Genomic DNA, 12,308 nt, shown 5'->3' on the forward strand with positions numbered 1-12,308 from the left:
ATATACTCATTAAGGGGTTCTATATACCTGTTTCCACAAAATACTGATAGAGGGGATTGATATAACGGCTTCCACCAAATATTGAGGCCTGCAATATACAGTGGATATAAAAAGTCTACACACCCCTGGTAAAATGTCAGGTTTCTGTGATGTAGAAAAATGAGACAAAGATAAATAATTTCAGAACGTTTTCCACCTATAAACTGTACAACAATTGAAAAACAAACTGAAAGCTTTTAGGTGGAGGGAAGAAAAAATATAAAATTAAAATAATATAGTTGCATAAGTGTGCACACCCTTAAACTAATACTTTGTTGAAGCACCTTTTGATTTTATTACAGCACTCTGTCTTTTTGGGTATGAGTCTATCAGCATGGCACATTTTGACTTGGCAAGATTTGCCCACTCTTCTTTGCAAAAACACTCCAAATTTGTCAGATTGCGAGAGCATCTCCTGCAGTGATGGTCAGTTTGCAGTGTTCGCCAGGAAAACACATGCAGGCTGCCATCTTTAGTAAGATAGACTCACCCGTCCGATGATGCACAGGTAAGCCCTTACCTGTGCCTGTGCCGGAAGCCGGTCTGAAATCAAATGCAGTCACCGGGAGCAGGCAGTTCCCCCCCCCCCCCCTCACTTTAGCAAATATTGTGATTATTATAATATTACATGTTCACTGCTGCTTGATTGTGTATATATACAGTACAGACCAAAAGTTTGGACACACCTTCTCATTCAAAGAGTTTTCTTTATTTTCATGACTATGAAAATTGTAGATTCACACTGAAGGCATCAAAACTATGAATTAACACATGTGGAATTATATACATAACAAACAAGTGTGAAACAACTGAAAATATGTCATATTCTAGGTTCTTCAAAGTAGCCACCTTTTGCTTTGATTACTGCTTTGCACACTCTTGGCATTCTCTTGATGAGCTTCAAGAGGTAGTCCCCTGAAATAGTTTTCACTTCACAGGTGTGCCCTGTCAGGTTTAATAAGTGGGATTTCTTGCCTTATAAATGGGGTTGGGACCATCAGTGGCGTTGAGGAGAAGTCAGGTGGATACACAGCTGATAGTCCTACTGAATAGACTGTGAGGATTTGTATTATGGCAAGAAAAAAGCAGCTAAGTAAAGAAAAACGAGTGGCTATCATTACTTTAAGAAATGAAGGTCAGTCAGCCGAAAAATTGGAAAAACTTTGAAAGTAAGGGCTATTTGACCATGAAGGAGAGTGATGGGGTGCTGCGCCAGATGACCTGGCCTCCACAGTCACTGGACCTGAACCCAATCGAGATGGTTTGGGGTGAGCTGGACCGCAGAGTGAAGGCAAAAGGGCCAACAAGTGCTAAGCATCTCTGGGAACTCCTTCAAGACTGTTGGAAGACCATTTCAGGGGACTACCTCTTGAAGCTCATCAAGAGAATGACAAATGACAAGAGTGTGCAAAGCAGTAATCAAAGCAAAAGGTGGCTACTTTGAAGAACCTAGAATATGACATATTTTCAGTTGTTTCACACTTGTTTGTTATGTATATAATTCCACATGTGTTAATTCATAGTTTTGATGCCTTCATAGTCATGAAAATAAAGAAAACTCTTTGAATGAGAAGGTGTGTCCAAACTTTTGGTCTGTACTGTATATATATATATAGTTTTTGTACTCATCACTTTTTTGGTCTAGGGTCATGATCTCATTGATGGCATAGGTTTCTATTACCATTTTTGACTTATGGATCCATGGATCCATTTTTATAAAGTTACAATATTAAACAATATCTAATTTTTTTTTTTTGTGTTATAGCAATATGGAAGGTATTTTTTTTGGGGTTGTGCATATATCGTTAATGGTGAAGGCTATAGGGGGCTCTATACTATGCTGCTCTGCCTGTATATATTACCCTGATATGCTGTACGATTGAGCTGACTATTGGCAATTTTGATCTTTGTGCCCCCCATATATTATCCTTCACATGTGGTTATCTTTCCACTGCCCTCTATACATTGTCTCCACCTGGCATATGTGCATCGCTCTGGTGCGCTGTCTGGCTGGCATTGTAGTGACGCTCCTATGTAGTGACGCTCTGGCTGTCTCGGGGCCGGCCGACGTGCGTGTCATGTGATCGGACCCGGGGCGGGGAGGTGTGGCTGCGTGATGTCAGATACGGCTCCCTCCCTCCTCCTGGTCTGGTCATGTGACACGGTGGGTGTGCCTTGCTCTGTAGGCTGGGTGGCGCGTCTTTATGATGTCATCCCTGCAACACTGGGCGGATGCGCTAATCAGCTGCCAGCTGTGGACCACACCATTTAAGGACGAACTCAGTTTGTTACTTTACCTCCTGACGAAGCCTCTCCAGGTGAAACGTACGTCGAGGTGCAGCTTTTGGTCACACGCTCTGGGTCCAGCATATCATGGGTAATACATGTTTTGTTGTTTTGCTTAGTTAGTTGTTACATTTCTTTTTATATCTCTATTGCCACCTGCACTTGGCACACTTGCCTCTGTCTGTATTGTACAGTTCAATGGCTATGTGCATATCTTATGCTGCCATCCCAGGTTTTTGGGTGGGCTAGTTTGCCTTGTGCTATTTGTACATTTTTTTATTTATCTTTCTGTGCATGCAACATACATACCAGTACATGTTACTTTTAGTGAACCTACAGTTCTCACAATTTTCATGCTGATGTATACCTAGGCATGTGACATTTTATTCCCTGCCAGTTGGGTGTTTGGAAGAGAGGTTGTATCTGACCTCCTTACACGAGGTCCCCCCCCCCCTCCTGTACACTTGTGCCTTATGTCTCATATAGTATTTGTTATTTGATCATGTCTTAATAAATTACATATATTTTATATGTGTGTCTCCCACTTTTCTTTGGGGTTATTGGTTCTGTTTTTGGGTTGGCTCAGTATATTATACTAGACCTCAGTGTTATCTATACATTATATGTGAGTTTTTTCTTATAGGTTGGTCTAAATATATCAGGGGTCAGTACAGAGATCTCTTCCATCATCTATTTATCCCCAGGACTGTGACTGTGACGAGGGGACATCCTTTGCGTCTGGAGGAAAGAAGGTTTGTACACAAACATAGAAGAGGATTCTTTACGGTAAGAGCAGTGAGACTATGGAGCTCTCTGCCTGAGGAGGTGGTGATGGCGAGTACAATAAAGGAATTCAAGAGGGGCCTGGATGTATTTCTGGAGTGTAATAATATTACAGGCTATAGCTACTAGAGAGGGGTCGGTGATCCAGGGAGATATTCCCCTAAAGTGAGGAAAATTGGCTTCTACCTCACAGTTTTTTTTTTTGCTTTCCTCTGGATCAACTTGCAGGATAACAGGTTGAACTGGATGGACAGATGTCTTTTTTCGGCCTTATGTACTATGTTACTATGTTACTAATGTACCTCCAGCCACATAATCACTTGTTCTTTTCTGTACAGTGAATGCCTAATTTTTGGGGCCTGTACTCCAGTGGGCTACAGTAAAATTGTTATCCAATGACCGTCTAATATACCTCCAGCCACATAATCACTTTATCTTTTCTGTACAGTGAATGCCTAATGTTTGGGGCCTGTACTCCAGTGGGCTACAGTAAAATAGTTATTCAATGATCGCATAATGTACCTCGAGCCACATAATCACAATTTCTTTTATGTCAGGTGAATGCTTAATTTTTAGGGCCCGTACTCCCGTGGCCTAAAATATAAATTTTCTACGTTCCGGCATGGCACATTTTTGAGGATTTCCCTTTAAGACTCATAAAAATGGCCCATGATTAAAATACATATTTTTTGTGGGAATTTTTGTCATTGATCCCCCTCTAGTATGTCACTGTCCTTATTGTGGGAATATTTGTGCACTTCTACTAAGTATTTGGTGGCTGCAAATATGACCTGAAGGTTTTTCAGGTTTGCCTGTGATTAAAGTGAATGGGGCCCGCCGCAAACTTGCGGTTCACAAAAAATTTATAGCGATCGCGTTCGCGATTCGTCCCGGCCGATGTTCGTCCACCACTATTTCTGACTAATGGAGTGCCTTCCTGGCCATACACCAGTACCAGTGATAGTCTCTCACTCACTAGCTGTGTTCCTTGTTTTCTGTGCTTATTGAATTGCTAGTTCCTCTGACCCAGGCTTCTCTTCTGACCACTCTCTGTATCTTGTTTGGTACTATGTTGTCCGTCTGGATCTGATCTCGGCTTGTCTTCTGACCACACTTCTCTCATTTGGTACTGCATAGCCGGCCTGGTTCTGACTCATATATGTACAAGCCTGTTTTTTTTGTTTTGTCTCTTGGTGTTTGTTTGCCTCTGCACATAAGTTGCCAAGGGGCTGTCGACCAGTTGTGGTCTTGCTACCTAGGGGTTGTACTGCAAGTTGAGATGGAAAGCAGGCTAAATTCTAGTTCAGGGCTCAGTGCCCCTGTTTGTCCCTACCTACAGGCGTTACATTATCACTGGCCTAAAAAGACTGGTACCTGTACTATTATGGACACCATGGCAGCCTTAGCCTCACAAATGGAGGGCATTGCTCAGTTGAGGCAGGATTTAGAGGAGAGGGTCCATCAGCAGGAATCCCCCCAAACCATTCCCTCTGCATCCGCAACCCAGTCACCAATGGAGCCTAAGATTAAGCTTCCTATCTGACTGTAAGGGTTTTGCTACTTTTAGGTAGAGTTGCAAACTCTATTTTTGCTTGAGACCTCATTTGTTGGGTACCGAGGTACAGCGAGTCGGCATCATCATGTCATTGTTGCAAAGTGACTCACAGGGGTGGGCATTCTCTTTATTGCTAATCCCCCAGGGCTGTATTCCGTAGACCATTTTTCTTCTGCTCTCTGTCTTTTATATGATGAGCCTGACAGAGCCAGCTTCTCTCTCTGCATTAAGTCAGGCGACTTGTAGAGGAATATTGTTCTGAGTTCCATAGGTGGTGTAATGGCTCGGGCTGGAATGAGCCGACTCTTAGGTCACAATTCAGATTAGGCCTTTCAGACACTCTGAAGGACCTTCTAGTTAGCCAGGGTCTTTAGATGAGGCCATGCCTCTGGCTATCCGACTGGAAACGTGAATGTGCTGTCTCTGTTCATCCTTCTTAAATTCCTTCTGTCTCTAAGTCTTCAGTGGTTAAGGAGCGAGTGGAGTCTATGGAGCCTATGCAATTGGGTACACTGACTCCCCAGCAAAGGAAGGAACATAGTTTGAGAAATGGCCTTTGCTTCTACTGCGGCATCTACTGTGATCCTGTCCTACTAGGCCGAAGGAGGAAAACTTCTAACTCTGAGTGATGATTGGGGAGGTCACTCAGAAGCACAGATAAAACTGGCTTAGCCTTTGTGGATTTGGGGGCTGCAGCAAATTTCATTAATTTAGATTTTTTGTCTGCATTGGGTCTTATGGTATGTAGATCACCTGAACCCATTCTGGTATCTGGGGTGGACACTACTCCTTTAGTCAGAGGGTTTATTGAGTATAAAATCCTTGACTGGGTCTATTCATTGTAAGAAATGATAATTTTATGTCATGAAAAATTTGTCTGCGGATGTCATTTTGGGATTACCCTGGTTGAGAGCACATAGACCAGTCTTTTAATTGGAGTTCTGGGGATTTAACTAAATGGGGTCCCCAGTGCTCTAATAATTGTCTCTCTATCCAGCTCTCTGGTCTGCAGCTGGAGGAGGGACCACTACCTTAGTTCATCAAGGACTTTCAGGATTTGTTTCCCAAAGAGGCCTCGGAAGTTTTGCCCCCTCATCGCAACTATAACTGCACCATTGAACTTGTCCTTGGTGTGAAACTTCCCAAGGACCGAATTTTTTATCTTTCCGGGCCTAAAAGACAGGCCATAAGGGATTATATTTAGAATAGCCTGAAAAAAGGGCATATTTGACCATTTGTACATATTTCCCATAAATGCTGGTTTCTTGTTTGTGAATAAAAAAGATGGTGGATTGTGCCCCATGTTATGATTACCAGTGATGAGTGGCAGGAGCAATATTCGAATTTGCGATATTTCACAAATATTTTGGGGAATATTCGTCATATATTCGCAAATTCAAGAATTCGTGATCTCCAATCATTATTTTTTTGATTGTGAAAATCAGAAATCGGAAATTTAGCAATAAAAATACGCGATCGACACTACTCCTCGAGGACCACCTTTCTATTATTCCTGATCTGTTAAATCAAATTGTTGGGGGCCAGTGGTTCACTAAAATTGACCTCAAAGGAGCCACCAATTTGATCAGAATGTGAGAGGGGGATGAATGGAAGACAGCGTTCGATACCCCAAAGAGAATTTTGAATATCTGGTGACGACCTTTGTAACTCCCCAGCTGTGTTCCAAAACCTTGTTAATGAGATTTCCTGGGAATACCTGGATCAATTTCTTGTTGTATATCTGGACGATATTGTGTTGTTTTTTTCCCCTAGATTGCTTGTCTCATGTTCTACACGTGAGGAAAGTCCTCCAAAAATTTAGTTTGAGTAAATATGAGTTCTGTGTCAGAGAAATCTCCTCCCTGGGTTATAAAATTTCTGTATGGATCATGCTAAATTGCGAGCCATAGTTGATTGAGCCAGGCCTACCTTTCTCAAGGCTCTTCAACGATTCCTTGGATTTGCTAATTCTTATAGGAAATTTATTTAAAAAATTTCAGTTAATGCCAAACATTTGATTGACTTAAAGGGAACCTGTCACCTGCAAAATGCATATTAAACCGACCACAGTACCTTACAGTGTCCCCCAGTGTGTTGCTAATCATGTTTTTCTTTCCTCTTTGTGTTTCTTCATACTTGTTAAAAACGCTGTTTTAATGTCGGTTGTGGCGGTCTGCAAGTCAGGCTTGAAGTCAAGGGGGCAGCGGCCTCCTTGCTTCAAGTAAAGCTAAGCTCGCCCCTTACCCCTCCTCTCTACAATTAGATGGACATGCTGCCATGATGCCGGGATCACGCTCTTCTAGCGCATGTGTGGTACGCTGCCTGTTACAGCGCGTTCCTCCCTCACCCGCCTGCATTTTGCTGACTGCGGATACGCCGGACAGTTCGATCGCGCGCGAGCCTGGCCGACACGCTGTAACAGGCAGCGAACCGCGCAAGCGCTAGATGACTGATCCCGGCTTCACGGCAGCATGTCCATCTAATTGTAGAGAGGAGGGGTAAGGGGCGGGCTTAGCTTTACTTGAAGCAAGGAGGACGCTGCCCCCTTGACTTCAAGTCTCACTCGGAGGCAGCGCCAACTGACATTAAAATAGCGTTTTTAACAAGTATGAAGAAACACAAAGAGGAAAGAAAAACATGATTAGCAACACACTGGTGGATACTGTAAGGTACTGTGGTCGGTTTAATATGTGTTTTGCAGGTGACAGGTTCCCTTTAACAAGAAAGGGGTTGGATCTTCTCCATTGGTCTCCTGAGGCTCTGTCCGTCTTAAAGAAAGTTTCATTCAGACACCTGTACTCATTCAGCCGGATGTTACCAAGCCTTTCATTGTTGAAGTGAATGCTTCTGAGGTAAGAGTCGGTGCTATATTATCTCAGGGGTTGTCTTCCCTAATTTGCATCCATGTTCATTTTGATCCAGAAAATTTTCCTCCGCCGAGAGGAACTATGATATTGCCAATCAGGAACTGTATGTATGTGCTATGTGACACCCTGTGGGTTTACTTTGTCCCTTGCCCATTCCACAGAGACCTCGGACCCACATCTCAATGGATTTTGTTATGGACCTTCCCCCCTCTCCGGGAAAGACTGTTGTCTGGCTAGTCATTGATAGGTTCTCTTAGATGTGTCATCTGATTCCATTAAAGAAACTTCCTGACACCTAAGAATTGTCTTCTTTATTTATCTACAATATTTTTACAATATTCCTAGATTACATGGGATTCCATTGTCTCAGATAGAGGTTTCCAGTTTGTATCAAAAATTCGGGAGAGAATTTAGCAACAGGCGAGGGATCATACTCTCTTTCTCATCTGCGTTCCATCCTGAGACAAATGGACAAACTGAAAGGGTCAATCAGGTTTTGGAGCAGTTTTTAAGATGCTTTGTTTCAGAACGTGTAGAAGAGGTTTTGCCCCTAGCGTTGCTACTAACAACCATGTCAGCTCCTCTAGTGGCATCTCACCTTTGTATTGTAATTATGGCTTTATTGCATGCTTTTCTTCAGTCTCTGTATCAAATTCTGTGAACCCCGCGATCGTAAATGATCTGTGCACAGTTTGGGCCCAGGCTCTCAAGAGCCTGGAAAAAGCTCAAAGCATCCAATTTAAACAAGTTAATAGAAAGCATTCTTTGGGTCTGAACTTTGTGTTGGGAGAACTCGTCTGGCTTTCTACAAAAAAATTGCATCTCAAAGTACCATCTGGTAGTCTTACCATACCAAATCATGTCTGTTATAACCTGTTATATTTATGTCTTCAATTGCAATTCTTGCTCAAGGGGAGGGGGAAGGGGGGTTGGTAATGTCACAAACTCACCGGTCCGAGCTGAGAGACACTCCTAAGCCATGCCCCCTGGTGACACGACTGCATCCTTAGCAACAGGATGCAATGCTCTGTTTCTCCCCTGGGGGAGATTAGCAGTGGGATGATTGCTGAGCTGCTCTAATACTGTGGGCTAGTATTCTGACTAATGGAGCACCGAGTCATGACCTTTCAGGTTCTGATCCTGGAACTCGGTGCTCTATTTAAGCCTCTTACTGGCCTTATACTAGTGATAGTTTTTTACTCACTAGCTGTGTTCCTGGTTCCTGGGCTTGGATGTGATTGCTCTTTCTGTCTCTCCTATGGTACTGCATAGCCTCTGCATGTAAGTAGAGCTGGGGCTATCGATTAGTTGCGATGTTGCTAACTAGGGCTTGTTCTGCAAGTAGGTAGGGAAAGCAGGCTGGGTTCTAGGTCAGGGCTCACTGTCCATGTCTGTCCCTACCTACAGGCGTTACCTCTAGTCTAAGTTTACATCACCTATAAGTTGCGTCGTTTTACTTAAAAAATGCAACAAAATGTTGCTGCATGGAGGTGCAATTAAACCAAGAACAACGCCACACCTTTTCCCACAAAGTCACCCCCCTTGACAGGTTCGGTGCAAACAGCTTAGAAAAGTGTGTAAAATAGTTGGTAAAAGTAATACAAAGCATGCACTAGTTTTTTTGGGATAAAAATGTGCTAAAAACTGGCACATTTTCAATAGTAAATCTGCCCCACTGTTTGTTGATCCCAGTCTTTGTGACAGACTTCCCTATCTGTATCCTCAATCATTGGCTCTGCCACCTTCAGCCCCTGTCTGGCCTGCGCTGTATTCCTATTCCGCACCTACCTGGCAGAGGAAGCGTCTTGCTGCAGCAGTACTACCCTTCAGCTAACCCCCTCATCCACCAACTTGACACTCTTGTGTCTACCCCTTCCTTCTTTGAGCCAACGAGCAGCCTCATTTTCCCGTGCCTCTATGCTACCATCCTCTCCTAGTGCATCAGTAGAGCTTGACTATTCTCAAAATCTTCACATACGGTAGGATCTGCGGGCGTGACGATCATCTCAAACTGACACAGGAAAAGTAATGGCTTCCACCTCCCTCCGTTGATATTCCACCGACCCAGTTTTTCACTGTACTCTGTGATGTGCCCATAGTAATGTCTTATGGCTCTGTCTTCATGCGGAAAAGATGGTGGTCGTAGTAGTGTTGATGAAGGGATAAAAATTGACAATTCTGTGAAAACCAGAAAAATAGCCCACAGGACTCTCAATTATGCCAGTGCAGACAATTTTTGTTTCTACAGGATAAAACTTGAGGACACGACATATAATGCAGTATTTCAAGTTTATTAGTTTTCTCCAAGTACTTAGGCAGCAGATATCATACACATGTCCACAGGAGATGACATCATCAGGGTGTGACTGAGCAGTGGCGCTTTAAGTACAGGGATAGGCTCGAAATTCTACAAGAGACGATCCTTCATATTCTCCTGTGTGCAGAAATAAAGAGGTGAATTTCAGCAATAACAACCTGACACACGCACTCCACTACTAGTCCCAATAAGGTTCTGGTTAATGATGCATCAGAGCTGAAAATATCATTTATCTATACCGGGCTGCAGTGCTTGTGGAGGCACATAGATAGGGTATTCCACAAGGTCGTGGTTGGTGGGGTCTGATTACTGGCCATGCCTCTGTATGTACAGTAAGACATGGATAGATTGATCCTGTCAGGATGAGAACCCTTTGGCTAGCAGGAGTTTTCTGGCTCATAGATGGGGTTGTTAGCAGAAGACCTCCTCCCCGCTATGATGTCTATAGGGCATAATAGGGAGTATTATCAAGGGAAGTCTTGATGAGACAAATAATTACTGATAAATACTTTTAAGGGTCCGATTTTCTTTTGCATAAACAGCGCCACTCTTGTTCGTGGCTCTGACTGGAATTGCAGCTCGGCCCGTTTCTGCAATATCCGATACAGGCCATGGACAGGAGTGGTGCTGTTTCTAAAAAAAAGATAATGTTTTCTAATCCTGAACACCTCTTCATAAGAATTTGTTGTAATGGACACTTGGTTAAGCACAGCAGAAGTAGCAGAAGTGCATTGTGGGCATAAAGGAGACCCCAATCTAACACTTTGATAACCCACTCAATATTTATGACATGATCTCACCTCCGATCACTGGGTAGAGCAGGGATGGCGGAGAAGTGCTATACCATTCTCCTCTGGAACAGGAAAAAATGAGAAGATAAGTGAATATACAGTAACTACAAAGAGCCGGTATGAAGCTCCACTGCCGCTACTACATACTTATAATACGTATTACATATACTGTGTAGTGATGAGCGGCAGGGGTCATATTCGAATTCGTGATATTTCGCGAATATTTTGTAGAATATTCGTCCAAAATTTGCAAATTCGAAAATCCACGATTTTTTTTTTTACTCCAAAAATCGGAAAGGTAATGATTGTGTAATATGCAAATTTTTGGAATTTTAATTTTTGGATTCGAATTTTTTAATTGCGAATTTTTCAACTTACAACTATTAGACAAAGAAGATTATAGCACTATATTAGCTAAATTGCTCTATATTCGATTTTTTTTGAATATTCTCTATATTGCTATAACTTAGTTTTTTTCGAATATTCATAATATTCTAAAACAAGAATATTTAGCTATATAGCGAATATAAAAAAAAAAAAACGAATATAGAGCAAAATTCACAAACACTACTACTCCTAAAGTCAAGTATATTGCAGCCTTCTTATTGGCCCACAAGCTAGAAGCAGTGAGGGATCATGTGTACGGATTAAAAAAAATATATATAAAAAAAAAAATATTATCGAAAAAAAAATCGAATATTCGAAAATACGAATATATATAACTATATTTGAAATATTCGCAAATTTTCGAAGTACCTATATTCGCAATAAAAATTTGAAATTCGAATATTCGTGATCAACACTAATACTGTGTGTATGGATATTCCTCATCTTGGAGACCCCTCCTTTCTGTATTCATAGGCTATACTAGATCACGTTACCTAGCAACCACTTATGGTCCTCACTGAGTGACCACTGATTGACTGCACATAGCGAGATGCACAGTAGTGGTCACAGGAAGGCCAAATGTAATTCAAATAAAATCTGTAGTATAACTTCCCCCTAACATGTCTGTTTTCCCTGAACCCTTGTATTTCCCATCTTTTCTAAGAACTCTGCATTCTGCTGTTTCTCTGTTATTGTTCTTAAAAATGTATGACTACAATGACAAGCGGGCGTGACCCTACAGTATCAGCACTCATTAGATATGTCTGACTGTGTATGGGCGCCCCCGATTGAGAAGGACAGAGGTAACATGGAGTCGTCAATTTACACATTCCCAGGAACAATAGCAGAGGAACATTGTCAGGAATAACGACCACCTTATCCCTAGTTATTATAATGTTTGCTGTCATATTATACGTTTTATAGTTATATGTCATAGTGTAACATATTCCGGGGTGATTTACATGTATACAGTGGGTATTTATGTATTTGTATTACAAGGCCAGCAGCCATGTTGGGGGTAATGGATTTATGAATTAATTAAAGGCTGCATAGAGAGCCGAGATGTCTGCCTCATACCTGGGAAAACAGCAGCCTCCTCCTCGGGGGGAGTTAGCACAGAGATGCTAACGAGGATGGGCCCGTTTGCTGGTCACACTCGGGACAGGGGACAGCAGACTCTCCGGCGCCTTGTGTCAATATGGGGGCTTCCGAACCAGAGCATGAACCATAATCTTAATTCTTCATAACTTGTTCAGGAGGGATCGGATGTCCCCAAAATCTAG

At 42.4% G+C, this 12,308-nt stretch overlaps 1 protein-coding gene across 1 annotated transcript in view; it reads right to left on the minus strand.

The window, feature by feature from the left end:
• Positions 1 to 9,802: 9,802 nt before the first annotated feature.
• The window catches only part of LOC121005471 (ovostatin-like), a 77,641-nt gene continuing 75,135 nt past the window's right edge, over positions 9,803 to 12,308 (minus strand). Inside the window, exons 34-35 of the mRNA XM_040438240.1 lie at positions 10,648 to 10,700; positions 9,803 to 9,964 (exon numbers count right to left, since the gene is read on the minus strand). Of these exons, the coding sequence (XP_040294174.1) occupies positions 10,654 to 10,700 (47 nt within the window). The 3' untranslated portion in view covers positions 9,803 to 9,964; positions 10,648 to 10,653. The remainder of the gene's footprint in view (positions 9,965 to 10,647; positions 10,701 to 12,308) is intronic.

Source organism: Bufo bufo, chromosome 6 (assembly GCF_905171765.1).
Source record: "Bufo bufo chromosome 6, aBufBuf1.1, whole genome shotgun sequence".
NCBI lineage: Eukaryota > Metazoa > Chordata > Amphibia > Anura > Bufonidae > Bufo > Bufo bufo.